Source organism: Sminthopsis crassicaudata, chromosome 4 (assembly GCF_048593235.1).
Source record: "Sminthopsis crassicaudata isolate SCR6 chromosome 4, ASM4859323v1, whole genome shotgun sequence".
In the NCBI taxonomy this organism is placed as follows: domain Eukaryota; kingdom Metazoa; phylum Chordata; class Mammalia; order Dasyuromorphia; family Dasyuridae; genus Sminthopsis; species Sminthopsis crassicaudata.
This window is the reverse complement of record NC_133620.1, coordinates 73,145,396-73,163,151: the sequence shown is the minus strand read 5'-3', so window position 1 is coordinate 73,163,151 and position 17,756 is coordinate 73,145,396. Positions and strand designations below refer to the sequence as shown.

General features: G+C 38.2%; 2 protein-coding genes across 2 annotated transcripts in view; one reads left to right on the top strand and one right to left on the bottom strand.

The window, feature by feature from the left end:
• The window catches only part of TSEN15 (tRNA splicing endonuclease subunit 15), a 48,890-nt gene extending 35,403 nt beyond the window's left edge, over positions 1-13,487 (bottom strand). The window contains exons 1-2 of the mRNA XM_074264662.1: positions 13,328-13,487; positions 5,682-5,737 (exon numbers count right to left, since the gene is read on the bottom strand). Coding sequence (XP_074120763.1) covers positions 5,682-5,737; positions 13,328-13,487 — 216 coding nt within the window. The remainder of the gene's footprint in view (positions 1-5,681; positions 5,738-13,327) is intronic.
• COLGALT2 (collagen beta(1-O)galactosyltransferase 2) overlaps positions 13,284-17,756 on the top strand; it is a 133,496-nt gene continuing 129,023 nt past the window's right edge. The window contains exon 1 of the mRNA XM_074308568.1: positions 13,284-14,114. Within this exon, the coding sequence (XP_074164669.1) occupies positions 13,840-14,114 (275 nt within the window). The 5' untranslated portion in view covers positions 13,284-13,839. The remainder of the gene's footprint in view (positions 14,115-17,756) is intronic.

Genomic DNA, 17,756 nt, shown 5'->3' with positions numbered 1-17,756 from the left:
CTAAAGAAGGGAAAGGGACCTGCATGTGCCAAAATGTTTGTGGCAGCTCTTTTTGTAGTGGCTAGAAACTGGAAAATGAATGGATGCCCATCAAATGAGAATGGTTGGGCAAATTACGGTATATGAATGTTATGGAATATTATTGTTCTTTAAGAAATGACCAGAAGGATGAATACAGAGAAGCTTGGAGATACTTACATCAACTGATGTTGAGTGAAATGAGCAGAATCAGGAGATCATTATACACTTCAACAACAATACTATATGAGAATGTTTTCTTACTGAAGTGGATATCTTCAACAAAGAGAAGATCTAATTCAGTCCCAATTGATCCATGATGGACAGAATCAGCTACACCCAGAGAAGGCACACTGGGAAATGAGTGTAAACTATTTGCATTTTTGTTTTTCTTCCCAGGTTATTTTTACCTTCCGAATCCAATTCTTCCAGTGCAACAAGAAATTCGTTTCTGCACACATATATTGTATCTAGGATATACTATAACACATTTAACATGTATGAGACTGCCTGTCATCTACGGGAGAGGGTGGAGGGAAGGAGGGGAAAATTCGGAACAGAAGTGAGTTCAAGGGATAACTTTATAAAAAATTACCCATGCATATGTACTGTCAAAAAAAAAAGTTATAATTATAAAATTAATAAAATAATAATAATAATAAAAAGAAAAAAACAAAAAACAAACAAACAAACAAAAAAACCAAATTGCTCTCCAGGATGGCTAGAACAGTTCATAACTCCACCAAAAATTCCACCAATAATCGACATATCTTTTGAGGACTTTAATGAAGGACCAGCCTTAAAGCAAGGAAGATCTAGAATTAAATTCTTGATCTTCTCAGACATATACTGGATATGTAACCCTGGCCCTCTCACACCTTCTTAGTGGCCAAGGCAGCTTTCTGAGACTAACAGGCACAAAGACGTCACCTACTTAAATTGACAAAACGAGTTTCCTCATAAAGAGTTCTCCCTATTCCAATGAAATCATAAATCCAGGGTCAAGCCATTCCTATATGTGGGGATTAAAACTGCTCCATCTCAAATAAAAGAGACCGAGGCAGGGTTCTGAGCCAATGGAACTTGATTAGATCCATGGTCCCCTCTATTGAAGAGGACCTCAAATCTTCCTCACCATCTCCTTCCAGGGCCCCATTTTTATAAAACTAGATATTTAGACATTCAAGAACAATTATATCAAATACAGAATAATTTCATTGATTAACATATGATGCATAAACTAAAGTAAACAAAATACTATCTGCAGGGTCATAACTTGGATGAAGTAAGGAATATATCCACACAAAACTGACGGGCCTTTCCTTAAGTTAGGCAGGAGGAAGTGCTGCAAGCTATCACAGGGATGGTTACCTGCTAGTGTTGGACAAGAGAAAATGATCTGAAGTTTACAAAAACAAATTGAAGGATTTTCCATGTAGTTGAGTCACCCCCGCTACACTGGGCTTGGTTACCATGGCAAGGAAAAACAAGGGTGGAGGGCCTCTATTTAATTTCCTATGATTAAGCAAGTGAACTTAGAATCTGCAACTCAAAGTTCTGAGCCCTTATAATCACTATGCCTATAGAATCATGTCAAATGGATTCATGCTGATTGGAATAGAGGAGGGACCCAAATGAACATTCATAGATCTTTATTTCCTAAAATTGTTCATTATCACTATTTATTTGGAGTATCATGGTAAAACTGGTGAGATGCAGGAAGTAGAGATACTTTCATTCAATTAAACTGAATAAACCTATTAGTCGAGCATAAAAATATGCTGTTTGTTTGGTATAATGAAAACAAAGATTGAAGTGACATGACCTCACAGTAAAACACATACACAATGATTGTGGTGCATATAAAAATAACTATTTCACTCATGTAGAAAGAGTACCACCAGGAACAGGGGGAAGTCCCAAAGTCATGGGTTCAAGTCCCATCTCTGATGTATATTAGTTGTATGACAATGGACAGCTCTCTGGGACTCTATGTGGCATAAAGATGATGGTTTTCATTTCAAGAAGATGCGTTGAGATGTGTTGAGTTTGAAATGCCCCAAAACAATTAAATATGAGCACCTGAAGCTCAAGAGAGAGATTAGGGATGGATAAAAAGGCAGGAGTTATTAGTATATGGATGATAAATAAACCCATGGGACATAATATGGTCACTGAGAAGAACATAGAAAGAAAAGAGAAGGATGTAAGAAAGAACTGTGTGCTACCTCTGCCATTAGGGGAAGTATTCTGGTTAATCATGCAACAAAGGGGATTGAGAAAAAAGCAATCAGAGAGGTAGAAAGAGAACAAGGAAAGAACAATGTCACAAAAAACAAAAGACAAAAGAACATCAGTCTGGATGTTAAACCATGTTTTTTGCTCTAAACTGCTACTTCTTTTTCTGCTAGGACATAATAGCATCCTTTTAAATTTTATTTTATTTTATTTTTAATGGAATGGAATAAAACAAGCATTTCCATAGCATATGTATAATTGAAAAAAGTTGATTGCACACAAAATTTCAAATCTATTATATATAACTAGCTATTCCTTTTAAATTTATAACAAAGTTATTATATAAATATCTTTTTCCCTTTTTTCTTCTCCCCCCATGGCTACCATTATACACAAATATGAATGTATATATACATATGTATATAAATATATTTATATCATATATGTGTGTATATATGTAAAAATTTTCTATGCATACTTCTATTTATCAGTTCTTTCTCTGGATACAGATAGTATCTTCCTTCATATGTCATAATCACATTGATAATACAAAAGAATTCAAATACAATAAAGATTAAATGGGTTTTTGTGGACTTGGTTGGGAAACTAAAAAAAAACAATTAAGATGTAACAGCAAAAAAACCCCAAAAAAACAAAAAACAAAAACTCCAGGAAGGATCCTAATTATACTGTTACCATTTACTAATTAGCTAAATAATATTTGATGAGTTACTTCATCTGTATGAATCTTCTTCATCTGTAAAATGGGGAAAACTACATCAAGGTTGTCAAAGTGCCTAAGCAAAAAGCCTCCTCATCTCACAAACCACATTAGAATGCAATTTGAAAATCTTTAACAAAATAAATAAAAATCCAACATAGGTATTGCTAGTTCGAGATTTTCTAAGTTACTATGCAGTCCATTTCTATTTGTATTTGATACCACTATGCTAGAAGAGCTTTAGAATCCATTTTAACTCTGTAAATTTTATGATATATAACACTGTTCCTATGAGAAAAGAGATTTATAATCAAGCCATTCTCCAATTGATAAATGGTCAAAGGATATGAACAGACAATTCTCAGATGAAGAAATTGAAACTATTTCTAGCTATATGAAAAGATGCTCCAAGTCATTATTAATCAGAGAAATGCAAATTAAGACACTTCTGAGATACCACTACACACCTGTCAGATTGGCTAGAATGACAGGGAAAGATAATGCAGAATGTTGGAGTGGATGTGGGAAAATTGGGACACTGATACATTGTTGGTGGAGTTGTGAATACATCCAGCCATTCTGGAGAGCAATTTGGAATTATGCCCAAAGAGTTATCAAACTATGCATACCCATTGATCCAGCAGTGTTAGTACTGGGCTTATATCCCAAAGAGGTTTTAAAGAAGGGAAAGGGATCTGTATGTTCAAGAATGTTTGTGGCAGCCCTCTGTGGTGGCCAGAAACTGGAAACTGAGTGGATGCCCATCAATTGAAGAATGGATGAATAAATTGTGGTATATGAATATTATGGAATATTATTGTTCTGTAAGAAATTACCAACAGGATGATTTCAGAGAGGCCTGGAGAGATTTACATGAACTGCTGCTGAGTGAAATGAGCAGGACCAGGAGAAATATATAATTACTTCAGCAACAATACTGTATGAAGATCAATTCTGATGGATGTGGCCCTCTTCAACAATGAGATGAGCCAAATCAGTTCCAACAGAGCAGTAATGAACTGAACCAGCTACACCCAGGGAAAGAACTCTGGGAGATGACTATGGACCACTACATAGAATTCCTAATCCCTCTATTTTTGTCCTCCTGCATTTTTTATTTCCTTCACAGGCTAAAAAAATTTTTAAAAAGAGAAAAGAGATTTATAAAAGATATTCCTGGAGCACAACTTTTTGGATCAAGTTGGAGGTTCACTGATGTTTAGTCTCTAGTCTCAGAATATAGCCTCCTTCCCGTAATGCTGGGGGAAAAAGCTCCTCCCCATATCCTGCATTCTGAGCCCTTTGAAAAACTGTCAGAGTGCCCCTTATACCTGGAATGTAGTTCCTTCTCAATTAGATCTATTGAAAGCATTCTCTTCAAAGTTTTGCTCAGATATCCTGTACTCTAAGAAGCCTTCATCATCATTTCTAGATTAGTGCTTTCTCTCTTTTTAAACTCAGTGTACTTTATCACCTTTCTTTTAAAAAAGCACTCTATCTTGAATTGTAATTATTTGAATATGGGTCCCATTCTCTCCTAAACTGAAAGATCCATAAAGAATGTGCTATTTAAAAAAAAACATTATTTTTTTGTTTCTCCTGTAATGTGCATATAGCAGGTGCTGAATACATTTTTTAAAATTTGAGTTGAATTGGAATAATTGATTTTCAGGAAATTCTCCCCTAAATTGTTGCCAAATATTTACTTTTCAGCATTTAGGAATCTCCTATGTTGAGTACCGTGTGGTAGAGGGTATGTCTACATGAATCAAGAATAGTTAGATGGAAGGGCACAATAGAAAAATCCAAGAATTCTGTCCTGGGTCCTCTCAACTCCATGGGTACACTAATTATATAAGTGAGTTAGCAGCAATGTGGTCAGGGTTCCCAGTGTAAATAATTTCCATTCCACTACTGGGAGTGCCTCAGGGTTCTTTCTTCATTTGGATGGAAGTGATTAAGAGTAAGTACTTTCTGAAATATGTTGCTAATACCCACTCTAATAACTCTGGCACAGAACTTGTCTGAAAGGTGTCTCAATTTGCTGAATATCTGGCAGGCATTTTTAGGTAGATTGAGATTAATTAATTTAATATTAATAAAATATAGGTTTTCAGTTAAGGAAAGAAATGGAAGCTCTATAAAATAAAGAAATTAAAGGAGGAAAATATTTTACAAGCAAAATTACAAATCCCAAGAATCTTGAATCAGTTTCTCTGTTGCTAAGGTGGAAAGCCCCAGGTTAAGCAAATCAATCAAATCACCTCACCCTATGTAAAATAAGTGATTTTCAAGAGGTGAGAATATGCTTTAATCAATCCATCAAAAATCTTAAGTGAAAAAAAGATCCTTGATCAAATGGAATGACATTACAAAAGAAATATGTTTTGGAGGGACTGAGTAAATTTGGCCACATTTTAGGAATAATTTATAAAATATCAAGTTATTTTAGGCCAGAGATTAATGTAGGTAGTAGTCATGAAAGAACATTCCAGCAAAAAGTCTGAGAAAGAACCATTTGGGGATGGAATGGAGAGATAATGCCTCAGCCTTACCCTCAGTCTAGGTCTCCCTATCCTCATCTTTGACCAGAAAAAAATCTTTCAAACTTCCAAAGGGTCAAAGAATGTAAGACTTTCCATCTTCTCATCTGTGTTTTAGCATCATCCTCTGGGATAACAATAGCTGATGGCAGTGTCTGTACCAGGAGTACAGTAGACTGGATAAAATACGGGTAGACAGATTCCTGTCTCCTATCTCCTGAAATTAATAAAGAAGATAAAAAGCATAGGGACAATGTCTTGAGCATCTTTCTAAGAGGAGAAATAGGACTTAAAAGTAATGTTCTTTAAGCTTGAATCCACTTTCCCCTGGTATTTCTGTGTAATGGTGAGAAAGTACATCAGGGAACTTTAGGGGGATATTTTATACTAATTCTTCTTACTGTTTTACTAAATATCTCTGTCTACAAGCTAACAAAATCTGCTTGACAGATAAACTGCCCATAATTATCACAGAAAATACATTGAAATAGGGATTAATTAATAGCATTGGAAATACTGCATACATATATTTGTAGCTAGTGATAACCATCTCTATATGGGTGGGGAAAAAAAAAGAAAAAAGAAATTTACATGACAACTTTATTTTTTACACGATAATTTTTTTGTGATTTTTTTTTTATTTTTTTATTTTATAATTATAACTTTTTTTGACAGTACATTGCATGGGTAATTTTTTTTACAACATTATCCCTTGCACTCACTTCTGTTCTGATTTTTCCCTTCCTTCCCTCCACCCCTTCTCCCAGATGGCAGGAAATCTTATACATGTTAGATATGTCATAGTATATCCTAGATACAATATGTGTGTGCAGAACCGAATTTCTTGTTGCACAGGAAGAATTGCATTCAGAAGGTAAAAATAGCCTGGGAAGAAAAACAAAAATGCAAACAGTTTACACTTACTTCCCAGTGTTCTTTTTCTGGGTGTAGCTGATTCTGTCCATCATTGATCAATTGGAACTGAATTAGATCTTCTCTTTGTCGAAAACATCCACTTCCATCAGAATACGTCCTCATACAGTATTGTTGTTGACGTTTACACGATAATTTAAAAAGAAATAGCTGGTTATACATAACAGAGTTGCAGTTTTATGAGCAATCTTTTTTATATTTTATATCTTTCTTACACCATGTTATGAAAATGCTTGCTTTATCCCATAAATTAAAAATTAAATAAATAAAAATTTTAAAAAGAAAGACTATTTTCTTCAGGAATACTCCTAAAACCTTGATGGCAAGATGGAGTTGAACTAGAAGACCTGAGAGTTTGAGTACCAGCTGGGATAAGTACTCTTATATATAAATTTATATATGCTACACTGCTTACTTCTAGAATAAACAACCTTCTGAAACAGGTTAGTTAAGGATTTGTTTCATGTACTAATAAAATTTATTCCATTAGCTGTTCTTTCCACAATTTCAGTTTATATTTATTCTTTCATTTCATAATTTTGTAAATTGCTTTAGAATCAAGTAGGATTAAAGTCAACAAGTCTTCGTTAATTTTTCTTAAGCATCTATTATATATGTTTCTGGTCAAAGTGGCACAGATCTTTCCTGCCACTGAAGAGGCTGTATTTGGCAATTTACTTGAACTTGGGAGTTCTAGACTTTAATAGTGTCAAAGTCAGTCTGGTAATGAAACAAATCCTAAACTAATATACAAGCCCTTGGGAAAAGGGGGCAACCAGGCTGCCTAATGAGAAGAAAACCAGCCCATGTAAGAAACAGAGCAGGTTAAAGCTTCAAAGAGGATTTCAAGAGGGAAATATGAGAAGATAATGCATTCTAGGCATGGAACTGGAAGAAGGGTGAAGAGAATAAATACAGTGAGGTGCCAGTTAGCAGACTGATTTCAGGGAAGCATCTAATAATCAAATCTTACCGGTACACAGAATATGGAAGAGGGAAGAATGTAAAATATAGCTTGAAAAGTCATTTATCTTGTACAAAATGGGAAGAAAACTAATAGCCATTTCTTATATTTTCTTTTTCAAGAACTTATCTTTCTACTTAGCTGAAATGTAAAACTATCAAGATTAGCTAATAAACATTTATTAAGTCCCTATTATTTGTCAGACATTGTGCTAAGAGTTTTGGATACAAAGAAAGGCAAAAGACAGTACTGCACTCAGAAGATGATAATCTAATAGGGGAAAAATATGTACAAACAACAACTATACAGCATAAATAGGAAATAATCAGCCAAAGAAAGCACTAGAATTAAGGATTGGGAAAGACTTCCTCTAGAAGATAGCATTAGTAAGAACCACCTCCACTGGATGCATGTCCTTTAACTGGTCATTGGACAAAGAGCTCATTTTTCTTTTCTTTTTTTTTATTGACACCTTTTTATTTTTGAAACATATGCAAGGATAATTTTTCAATATTGACTCTTACAAAACCTTGTGTCCAATTTCCCCTCCTTCCTTCCACCCCCTCTCCTAGATGGCAAGTAATCCAACATATGTTAAACATGGTAAAAAAATGTAAATCTAATATAGGCATATGTATTTATACAATTATCTTCTGTACAAGAAAAATCAGATCAAAAAGAAGAAAAATGAGAAAGAAAATAAAATGTAAGCAAACAACAACAAAAGAAGTGAAAATGCTGATTCATACTCAGTTCCCACTGTCCTCTCTTTAGTTGTAGATGGTTCTCATAATCATGAGATTATTGGAACTGGCCTGAATTTTCTCTTTGTTGGGAAGAGTCACATCCATCAGAATAGATCGTCTTTTAATATTGATGTTGTTGTGTACAATGAAATCCTGGTCCTGCTCATTTCACTCAGCATCAGTTCATGTAAGTCTCTCCAAGCTTCTCTAAAGTCATCCTGCTGGTCATTTTTTATAGAACAATAATATTCCATAACATTCATAAACCATAACTTATTCAGCCATTCTCCAACTGAAAGGCATCCACTTAGTTTCCAGTTTTTTGCCACTTCAAAAAGGGCTGCCACAAACATTTTTGCACATGTGGGTCCCTTTCCCTCTTTTAAGATCCCAAGAACTCATTTTAGAGTGCCAATAACTAAGATAATATTTAAAATGACAGAGATTGGATCTATAATTTATTATTCCCTCCATTAATGCAGGTTGATACCTCAGCAAAATATATAACTGTATGGTCTTACAATTATCTGGAGCATTGAGGCTATCAGTCAGAAAACATTTATTAAGAGCCATCTATGTATCAGGCATTATGCTAAGCTCTGGGGATACAAAGAAAGGCAAAACGAGCTTTTAGCTCTCAAGGCATTCGCAATCTAAAGAGCCAAGGATCAGAGAAGAGGAAGGAATGGGATGGCTTTTTTGGGGGTGTCCTCCTTAAATGGAAGATCTAAGAGGAGATCTCCATGTCTACTCTCTATCCTTTCCAATAAGAAGGAAGGAGGGGCCCCAGAGGCAGTGGGCACTGAAAAGCTGAGTTTTCTGCTTGATGTGATCTTGTAAGATAACAAGATTTAGATAATGAAGTCCAGAAGTACAGCCAGGTGAGAAGAGATGAGATGGCTGCCCTAGTACCTTCCTTAAACAGAAGATTATCCAGGCCATAAACTAGTGTGTGTCAGAGAGAAGACTTGAATCCACATTTTCCTGATGTTAAGGCACATTCTCTATCCATTAGACTTTCTTAATATTTATAGACAATCAAAAAAACTGTATTACTTTTGACTCTCCTGGTCCATTTTTGTCATTCTGTCATTTTCACTGAAAATGTAGATATTTGTCCCAAAGATTGAATATGTTTGCATTTTTCTTTATTTTATAGAGTACATGATTGTCAATCAAGGTCCTTAGTATCTCAGAAGAATTGAAAATGAGAATCACCTTTCTGCAGCATATTATAAACAGGAATATAGAAGCAGTGTCAAGGATGTCACCAAAAAGATATGTTCAAAAAAGAAGATGGTGTGTTCATATGGCAAGAGAAAGCGATAACTAATGGACAATGTGCATGTCCTATTGGAATCCTCTCTATGTCAAAAGAATATGAGGACAAATCCCAGAACACTATATAGATTTTTTCAATAAGAATATGTCATGGACAGATCTGCATCTTAAAAAGGTCATTTTGGCTGCTTCTGTGAGGAATAGATTAAAGTAGAGAGAGTCTGGGGTGGAGAGAACAATTAGAAGGCTATTACAATTTTATAGTTGAGTTGCTATGAGTGAAAAAAAGGGAATGATTACAAGAAATGTCATGAAGGCAGAATCAGCAAAATGTAGCAACTAATAAGGTAAGTGGGAATGAGTCCTATTCTGAGTCTTGGTGTGTAAAGGAAAGTGACCAAGGACAGGTGGATACAAGAGCTGATGTGTGATGCTCCATGGGGTCATGAAGATCAGACACACGTGAACAACCAACAACAGATCACAGAATATTAGAGCTGGAAAGATCATCTTGCCCAACTCTTTCTTTTTACAGAAAAGGAAACTGAGACCCAAAGAGGTGAATTGAATGCCTCACATCTTCAAAGAAATATAAGGACAGGAAAGGAAACAGTAGAATCATTTAATAAGGGGGGGGAAGGCTTAAGAGGTCAATGATCTCATTGTTGGCATGGCACCGACATTATGGTAAGAGACCTAAAAGACCTCCAAAGCACTGGGTAAATCCTTCATGGAGGATTTATGGGTAAATATGGACAAGAATCTCCTTGTGGTAAGGAAGCATTGGTAGACTGTGATTTGTGTGAGTAGAGGGAGAGTTTGCATTTATGAACACATGGATTTATCAAAGTATAAAAGTCTTATTATGCAAGTATGACTATAACACTATATTCTAGAGGGTAAGAGCAGAAAAAACCAAAATACATGAGTTGTGAATTTGTTTCATGTACTAAATCATTCATCTTTTACTGGACTGGACCTGTGATTCCATTTGTATATAGAAATTCCAAGTAAGAAAACTCTGTCAGTACAGATTGACACTTTTCCTGCATCTTATATGTTCGTAAAGAGTTGTTAAAACCAAAGCTTCTTAAATTTTGAGTTTGAAACCCCAATATGGGGTCATGTAACTGAACGTGAGGGTCACTAAAAATTTGGCAACAAAAAAAAAAGTATCTGTGGTGAGTAGAAAATAGATTTTCTAGAAGGGGAAAGGTGAAAGTATTTATATGATCACTATCATTGCTACACTAATAACCTGATTTTTGTCGAGGGCATAATATCAAACTGTTGTGACATTAAAAAATGAACCAGAATGAGATTTTTTTAGATAGAATGCAAAGTCAACTTTGTATTTTCTACTTAAATAAAAAAAGAAACAAAAAAAAATTTGACAACAGTAAAAGGTAGCAAATTTCTGCCAAGATTAAATTCTTTATTTTAACAATAAATAAGCACATCCATTTCTTTAGCATGCAAATTTGATTTTGTCTTTAATAAATAGTAAATTACATATCCAAAGAATTGTTTTAAAAGACATTTCTTTATGGTGCATTATCAGTTGTTTGATTTGTATACCTGTTTTATATAATTTCAAAAACAGGGTTGAGTAAAAATTTCTCAGGGATTAAGGGTGGGGGAAGGAAGAGAGAGTAGAAAAAGTTTGAGAAGCCCTGGCTTAGACCACCAAGAGGTTAAGTGATTACCCAGATAGTATGTGTCAGAGACTGGACTTAAATGTTTTCGGACTCTGAAAGGAAGTTAGAGATAATATTGTCTGACTTTTTCATTTTGCTGATGAGACAGAATAATGAAATGACTTATCTAAAAGCTCATGCAGCTCATAAATGACAGAGACAGCATTAAATTTGAATCTTATGGCTTATTCTTTTTATTATAACTAATTTGCCTAGCTGTATTTAACTAGTTAGATTCAGCATTTAGTTTTATTTTTAATTTTTTTGGCCATCCTAAACTTAACAAGCAAATTTATCAACAAACATGATCATTTATATACAAAGAATAGAAAAAGAAGGATTAGGTAACAAACTATACATCCCCATTATGCATATATTAAGTAAATTATATTTCTCTCATGCTATTTCCAAAGCTATATCCAATTTTACCATTTTCCTTTCAACCACCTTCTAGTTTATGCAAACATAATGGAAAATATAATTATATAATTATTATGTATTATATAATTATGCAAATCTATTGCAAAATATGTAAGTCCTTTGGGCCTCAGTTTCTTTATATTAACCAAATGTAGGTGTCTTGATCTCTTAACTGTGGATAGCTGACATCACACAAAATAGATATGTTTTAGCAATCAAGTGCAATGTTAATCACTTTCAGAGTGAGGAGTACAGTTTGCAGACTCTAAGTTCTCTTTGGCAGGAGACCTCTTCTATTGAAGGAAAGGTAAAAATTTCATACACAAATCAAAAGGAAGGAGGAAGGTGGATTACAGTACAATTTTTTTAGGGCCTCAGAGGTTTCCCATGAGAAATCCACAAATCCAGAATGATATGGGTATTCTCTAATCCTGTGGAAACAGTCTGTAAGTGATTGTTTCAAATCATGGCTTGTTACTGGGGACAGAACCAGAGTTCTGTAAGGGTAAAAGGTTTTCCAATCTTTGATTCACTTCACTTAGCATACATAGGAGAGGGTGTCATGAATTGATTGAACCTTTCAATCTTTGACTCCCAAGCCAGAAGAGGCAGCTCTGAGAAATCTAAATTGTTAGTTTATTCATTATACATATCATCTTGATAATTATTAAAATCATGATTTTTCCTCAGTTACCCATAAAAAAAAAGAAAGATAATGATCTATCCTATAATAATACATCTATTATCCCCATACCTCAGCAAATATTAGTCAAGGCTAAAAATAAAGCATCTAATTACTGAGGAACATGCAAACTGCCCTTTTCTATAAAAATTAATATAAAAGACCAGGAAGCTCATTGCTGAAGAATGAGTGATAGACTTCCCTAAAGAATGGTATAGTGGGTCTTCATTTTTATTACAGACTTAACCTCGATGATCATAAAGGTTAATTCCAGCTTTATAATTTTATGATTTACTGACTGAACAGACAATCTGACAGAGAGTGGCTGGTGGAGTTAAGAAGCTCTGCTTTAGATCCTTCCCACGACATATATTGACTTATTATAGGCAAGTAATTTAACTCTAAGTGGCCCCAACTCCCAGGAAATGTTCTAAGCTTCAGAGGGGCTGTTCTGCATTGATCGAGAGAATTTCATTTCCAATTTCTATGCCATCAAGGACGTGCTAGATCCAGAGGCCCCCTCCTCAAAACAACTTGGTCTCCCAGAATTCTCTGCTTCCCTTGAGAGAATGGTGGCTCAATGAGCATTTATGAAATAGGTGCGATGTGACAGGCAATCAAATGAAATAGTTCCTGCTCTCATGAGCCTTACTTTGGAGCGGAGGTGGGGGGAGAGAAACCTAGTATAGAAATAAAAATAAACTTGTGTACAAAAGAAAAAGTAATGGGGGGGCTAGCAGCTGGGGAAGGTGGGAGTCAGGTTCTACACATAGTATCACGTAGTAGGTACCAAAACACAAGAAGATTTGTTTGGGGACGGGAAATGTTCTGTGTAGGGATTTTTAAAAAGGCATTATGGTTCTGAAAAGCTGGACTCCACTTTGAAACTCCCCTTGGGGTGTTAATTAAAGTCAGTAGATCATTCAGGTCTGTCATTCAGAACAGAGAGGTACGAAGAAACCTCGAATAGACCGTGCAGTAACTAGCTGTTGGGTAGAACAAAAAGCCTTTCTTGGGGGAGGGGGTGTGGGTGTGCGCGCGCGCGTGTGTGCACACCGGTGTCTGATGGCACAGACAACCACACCTCTGGGCTCTCGGTGGGGACACCTCGGAGAGAAAACCGCACACCTCAGCCGCGCAGCCCGAGCCCAGCGGGAACTTTCCGCAGGACTGGGGACAAACAAGCCGACCGGCACGTTTGCCTGAGGCTGGCTCAGACGGGGCAGGTTCCGGAGCTGGTACATTTCCTAAGCCCCGAGCGTCCGAGCTGGGACTAGAGGGAGGGCAGGGGGTGAGCGCATATAAAACTAGTGCAAAGTAGTGCGTGCACCGGGCTGCTGGAGCTCAGATCGACCTTCCCCCCGGCAGCCTTGTCCGCCGGGAGCCCGAGCCGTAGCTGGGACAGCCCAAGTAGCAGCAACCACTAAAACAGCGGCGGCGGCGGCTCCGCAGCGAACCGCACCCCCTTCCTTCATCCCCACCCCCTCGCTCTCTGCCCAGCCCCGCGCAGTCCCGTCTGGCTGCTCGGCTCTCCTGGCTCGCTCCAGTCCGCGGGGAAGCCTCGCTCCGTGCTCTCCTCCTCCTCGGGCGCGTAACATGGCCGAGCGCCCCGCCGCCCCTCGCCCCTGCTCATGGCTGCTGGTCTTACTCTCCTTGGCTTCGCTCTGGAGCTGCCTGCGGGCGCGCTTCGCGGCTGAGGCGGACCCCAAAGACCCGGAGGCAGAGGCGGAGATGGTCGTTTTCCCGGAGTCGTCCTTGCAGAAACCCTCGGTGTTCGTGACCATCCTGGCTCGCAATGCCGCGCACACGCTGCCCCATTTCTTGGGCTGCTTGGAGCGGCTGGACTATCCCAAGGACAGGATGGCCATCTGGTGAGTGTGGGGGACATCGCCAAAGGAGGAGGGCGATGGGCCGGGGCCGTCCCCCTCGGCGCCCCTGGGAAGTGAGGTTCACCCGCGCGTGCGTGCGGGTCTCAGGCTGGTGCGCCCCGGAGCCCGGGGGAAGGGGAGTTGGATTCGTCGCCCCCAAATAGGGAGGGGAGATGGGAGTTACGGTTACCAAGGTGAAGGTGAAGGAGAGAGAGAGAGGCGCACGGGGGCCTGCAGGGGAAAGGGAACAGCGTGGTGCTTCCCAGGCTTACACACCCCTCAGCCTTTCCGGGGCCGGGGAAGCCAGAGGCCGGGGGGCGAGGCTGGCTTAGCCCCTCTGAGCTCCTTGTGGGCGCCCACGGAGAGCGGGAGAGAGAGAAAAGGGAAAGGGTGAAATCTTGGTTTCCGACTTGCGGAGCTCGGTAAAGGGGTGCGCCATCCTTTCGGAAGCTTCTCCTCGCACCCCAGCCCCGAGAGTACCTGCGCCCCGGTAGCCCTCCCTTCTCCTGACCCCTGCCACTGATGAACTGGAAGCTGGGAATTGGGCTCTTCGTGCGACTGGGGTGGCTGGCTTACTAGGTTCCATCCCGCTTTTCACCTTTTCTCCAAACCTTACTTCCACCTTGTTCCTCGCGCCATCCCCTTTCGTCCCCCTCCATTCCCCCCAATCTATCTTTCAAGCTCCAGCCCAACCCTCAAGGAGTTGGGGAGATTTGTGCACCCAGCGTTTAACAGGATACCTGACACGTGGTACATGCTTAATAAATGTTTTTTGATCGATTGATTGTCCGGAGACCTAAATGAGGGAGGTGTGACACCTCCCCCACCCCCACACCCCCATCAACCTGGGAGGTTGGATTCTCCAATCTCCGATATACCACCAGAAATAGGACATCCCCTGGCACAGCTATTTGTATCCTAAAGGAGACGCCCTCGGGAAGGTAAACAGTCCTGTTTACTTCCCAGAAGGAAGGAACTTTGAGTTCCACTGGAATACTCCACAAGTCACTAGCGCTTTGGGAGACATGGGGGCGGCTGGGAAGCTGTCTGAAAAGCCACTTCTCAGCACTGATTGCATTAGGTAGGGGAATGGGCCAGGCTGAGCTGCCAAGAAGCTCTGTGGATGTGGGGACGATGAATAATGACTAAGGTGAGCTGATTTGTCAGGTGTTTGCTTACAAGTGGAGGACAGAGAACTGGTAACCATTTCCCAGTTTCTGTCTGTTGTTATTACCAGGAAGTTACAAATCCCACACACGACAAGCAGCAAGACCGGGTTGGGGAAGAAAAAAAAGGAAAGTAACCTTCAGCCTCAGCAGGTTTAACTTGATGGCAGAGTAGGAAGGAGAGAAAGCAAACAGAACTAATACAGTACATAATTGTACATGACTGGAACTGTGGAAAAATATCTATGAATTCTGTATGTGTGTGTGTGTGTTTTAAATCACAAGCAGGAGTTTTGTAAAAACCCATCCATACCAAAGGAATATTGTTTCTTTCTCTAGTAATGGTTGTTATTTTAAATGAAATCCCACAAAGATTTCTATATAAAATGTTTAGCAATAAAAGGCACTACTGTATTTAATAGTCAATGAATGTTCAATAAAGCAAGTGATTTCAATATGAATGAAAATCAGGTAAGAATTAATGCTCATGGGTAATCAGAGCAAAAAAAAAAACACCCTGAAATTATGTAAGTATACTTTTTAATTAAATGGGTGAAGCAATGATCCCAGCTTTTCTTTTTTTTTTTATTTAGAATTTTTTTCCACAGTATATATGCATGAGTAATTTTTTTATATTATTATCCCTTGTATTCATTTTTCCAAATTATCCCCCTCTCCCTCCACTCCCTCCCCCCCCATGACAGGCAATCCCATACATTTTACATGTGTTACAATATAACCCAGATACAATATATGTGTGTAAGGTATAAGTAACCTGGGTAGATAGACAGTAGTGCTAACAATTTACATTCACTTCCCAGTGTTCCTTCTCTGGGTGTAGTTATTTCTGTCCATCATTTGATCCCAGCTTTTCTGATAACTAATTTTACTACTATGGGCAAGTTCTCTAGCAGCATCAAGCCTTAGTTTCCTTATCTGTAAAAGGAAAGGGTTGGACTAGATTATTACTTATATCCTTTCTGCGTATTCATAATAAAGAATTAACTTTCAACTTCTAGTTCTATAATGCTATGAAATGATTTAGTTGGTTAGGATTCCTGTAGCTTGTGATCATGGATGAGTGCTCTTTGCAGACACAGCATTCTTTGGCTTTGGTATCAGAGAACTTGGATTCAAATCCTGACTCTTAATGAAACCTCTTTGTGTTTGAATTTCTTCATCTGTAAAATTAAAATGCTGGACTAGATGATTCTGAGGTCTCTCTAGTTTTATGATCCTTTTGGTATGTGTTCCTTGGGATTTTATTTTATATTTCACTAGAGTCTGACAGCTAAGATAAAATGCTTAAGGTCTTTAGAAGCCATAAAGGACCCCTGCAGTGACCACTGAAGACCCCCACTTTGGGAGGTATTAGTTCTTTTTAATGATTTCTGACTCTTCAGGATCCCATTTGGGGTGTTCTTGATAAAGGTAATGGAGTAGTTCCATATTTCCTTCTCCAGCTCATTTTGCATATCAAACCAAGTTAAGTGATTTGCCCAGGGTCACATAGCTGGCAAGTGTCTGAATCTAGATTTGAACTCAGGACTGCTAGAATTCTTGATTCTAAGCCTGGCATTCTTTTCACTTCCTTCTCAATTGTAGCTGCCCTCTGCATTGGTGCTGATATTGCAATTAAAGCCATTAGCTGAGTTGTGTTGTGAAGCTGCTGTGGGGCCTGATTTAGCAGCAGAGGTAGTGTGGTGTAGTGACTAGAACATTAGGCATGGAAAGAGGGAAACATGTTCAAATCCTCTTATTTTATGTCCTCAAGCTAGACAAGACAATGGTCTTAAACAATTCTTCAGGATTTATTATTTGGTGAAAAGGTAAGGAATCTGCCTTGATGGAAAGATCTCTCATAATGGAAGTTTCTCACACTTCTCAATTGCTGCTAAAATTCTGGGATGATCCTATTACTGATTGTGGAGAGGGCACTAGAAGAATAGGCAAAGTTCTAAGATTACCTTAGAGTTTACTCCCACAAACCATTTAACCTCCCTAAAACTTAGTTTTTACCATCTGTAAAATGGCAAGAATGCTTTCATCACCTGCTTTGGTTTTTTGAACAGGGAAGCACTTTGCAAAAATGAACTTTATAATTATAACTTTTTATATTTTCCAAAGTGTTTTCATATCTACCATTTGGTATTTTTCAACAAACAACATTGTGATGTTAGCATGACAAGTGTTTCAAAGAATGTCTGTTTTAGAAGGGAAGGAAGGAAGGAAACAAGCATTTTTAAGCACCTACCATGTGCTATATATATGAGACTATAGTCTCATTTGATTCTCACTACTGCCCTGGGAGACAGGTACTAGTATTATCACCCTCAATTTACATCTGAGGAAACTGAATCAGACATGGGTTAGGTGACTTGCCTCATAGATAGTAAGTATTCCAGACCAAATTTAAACTCATTTCCTTCTGACTCCAGGTGCAGTGTTCTATCCACTATGTTACCTGTGGAGGTGGGAT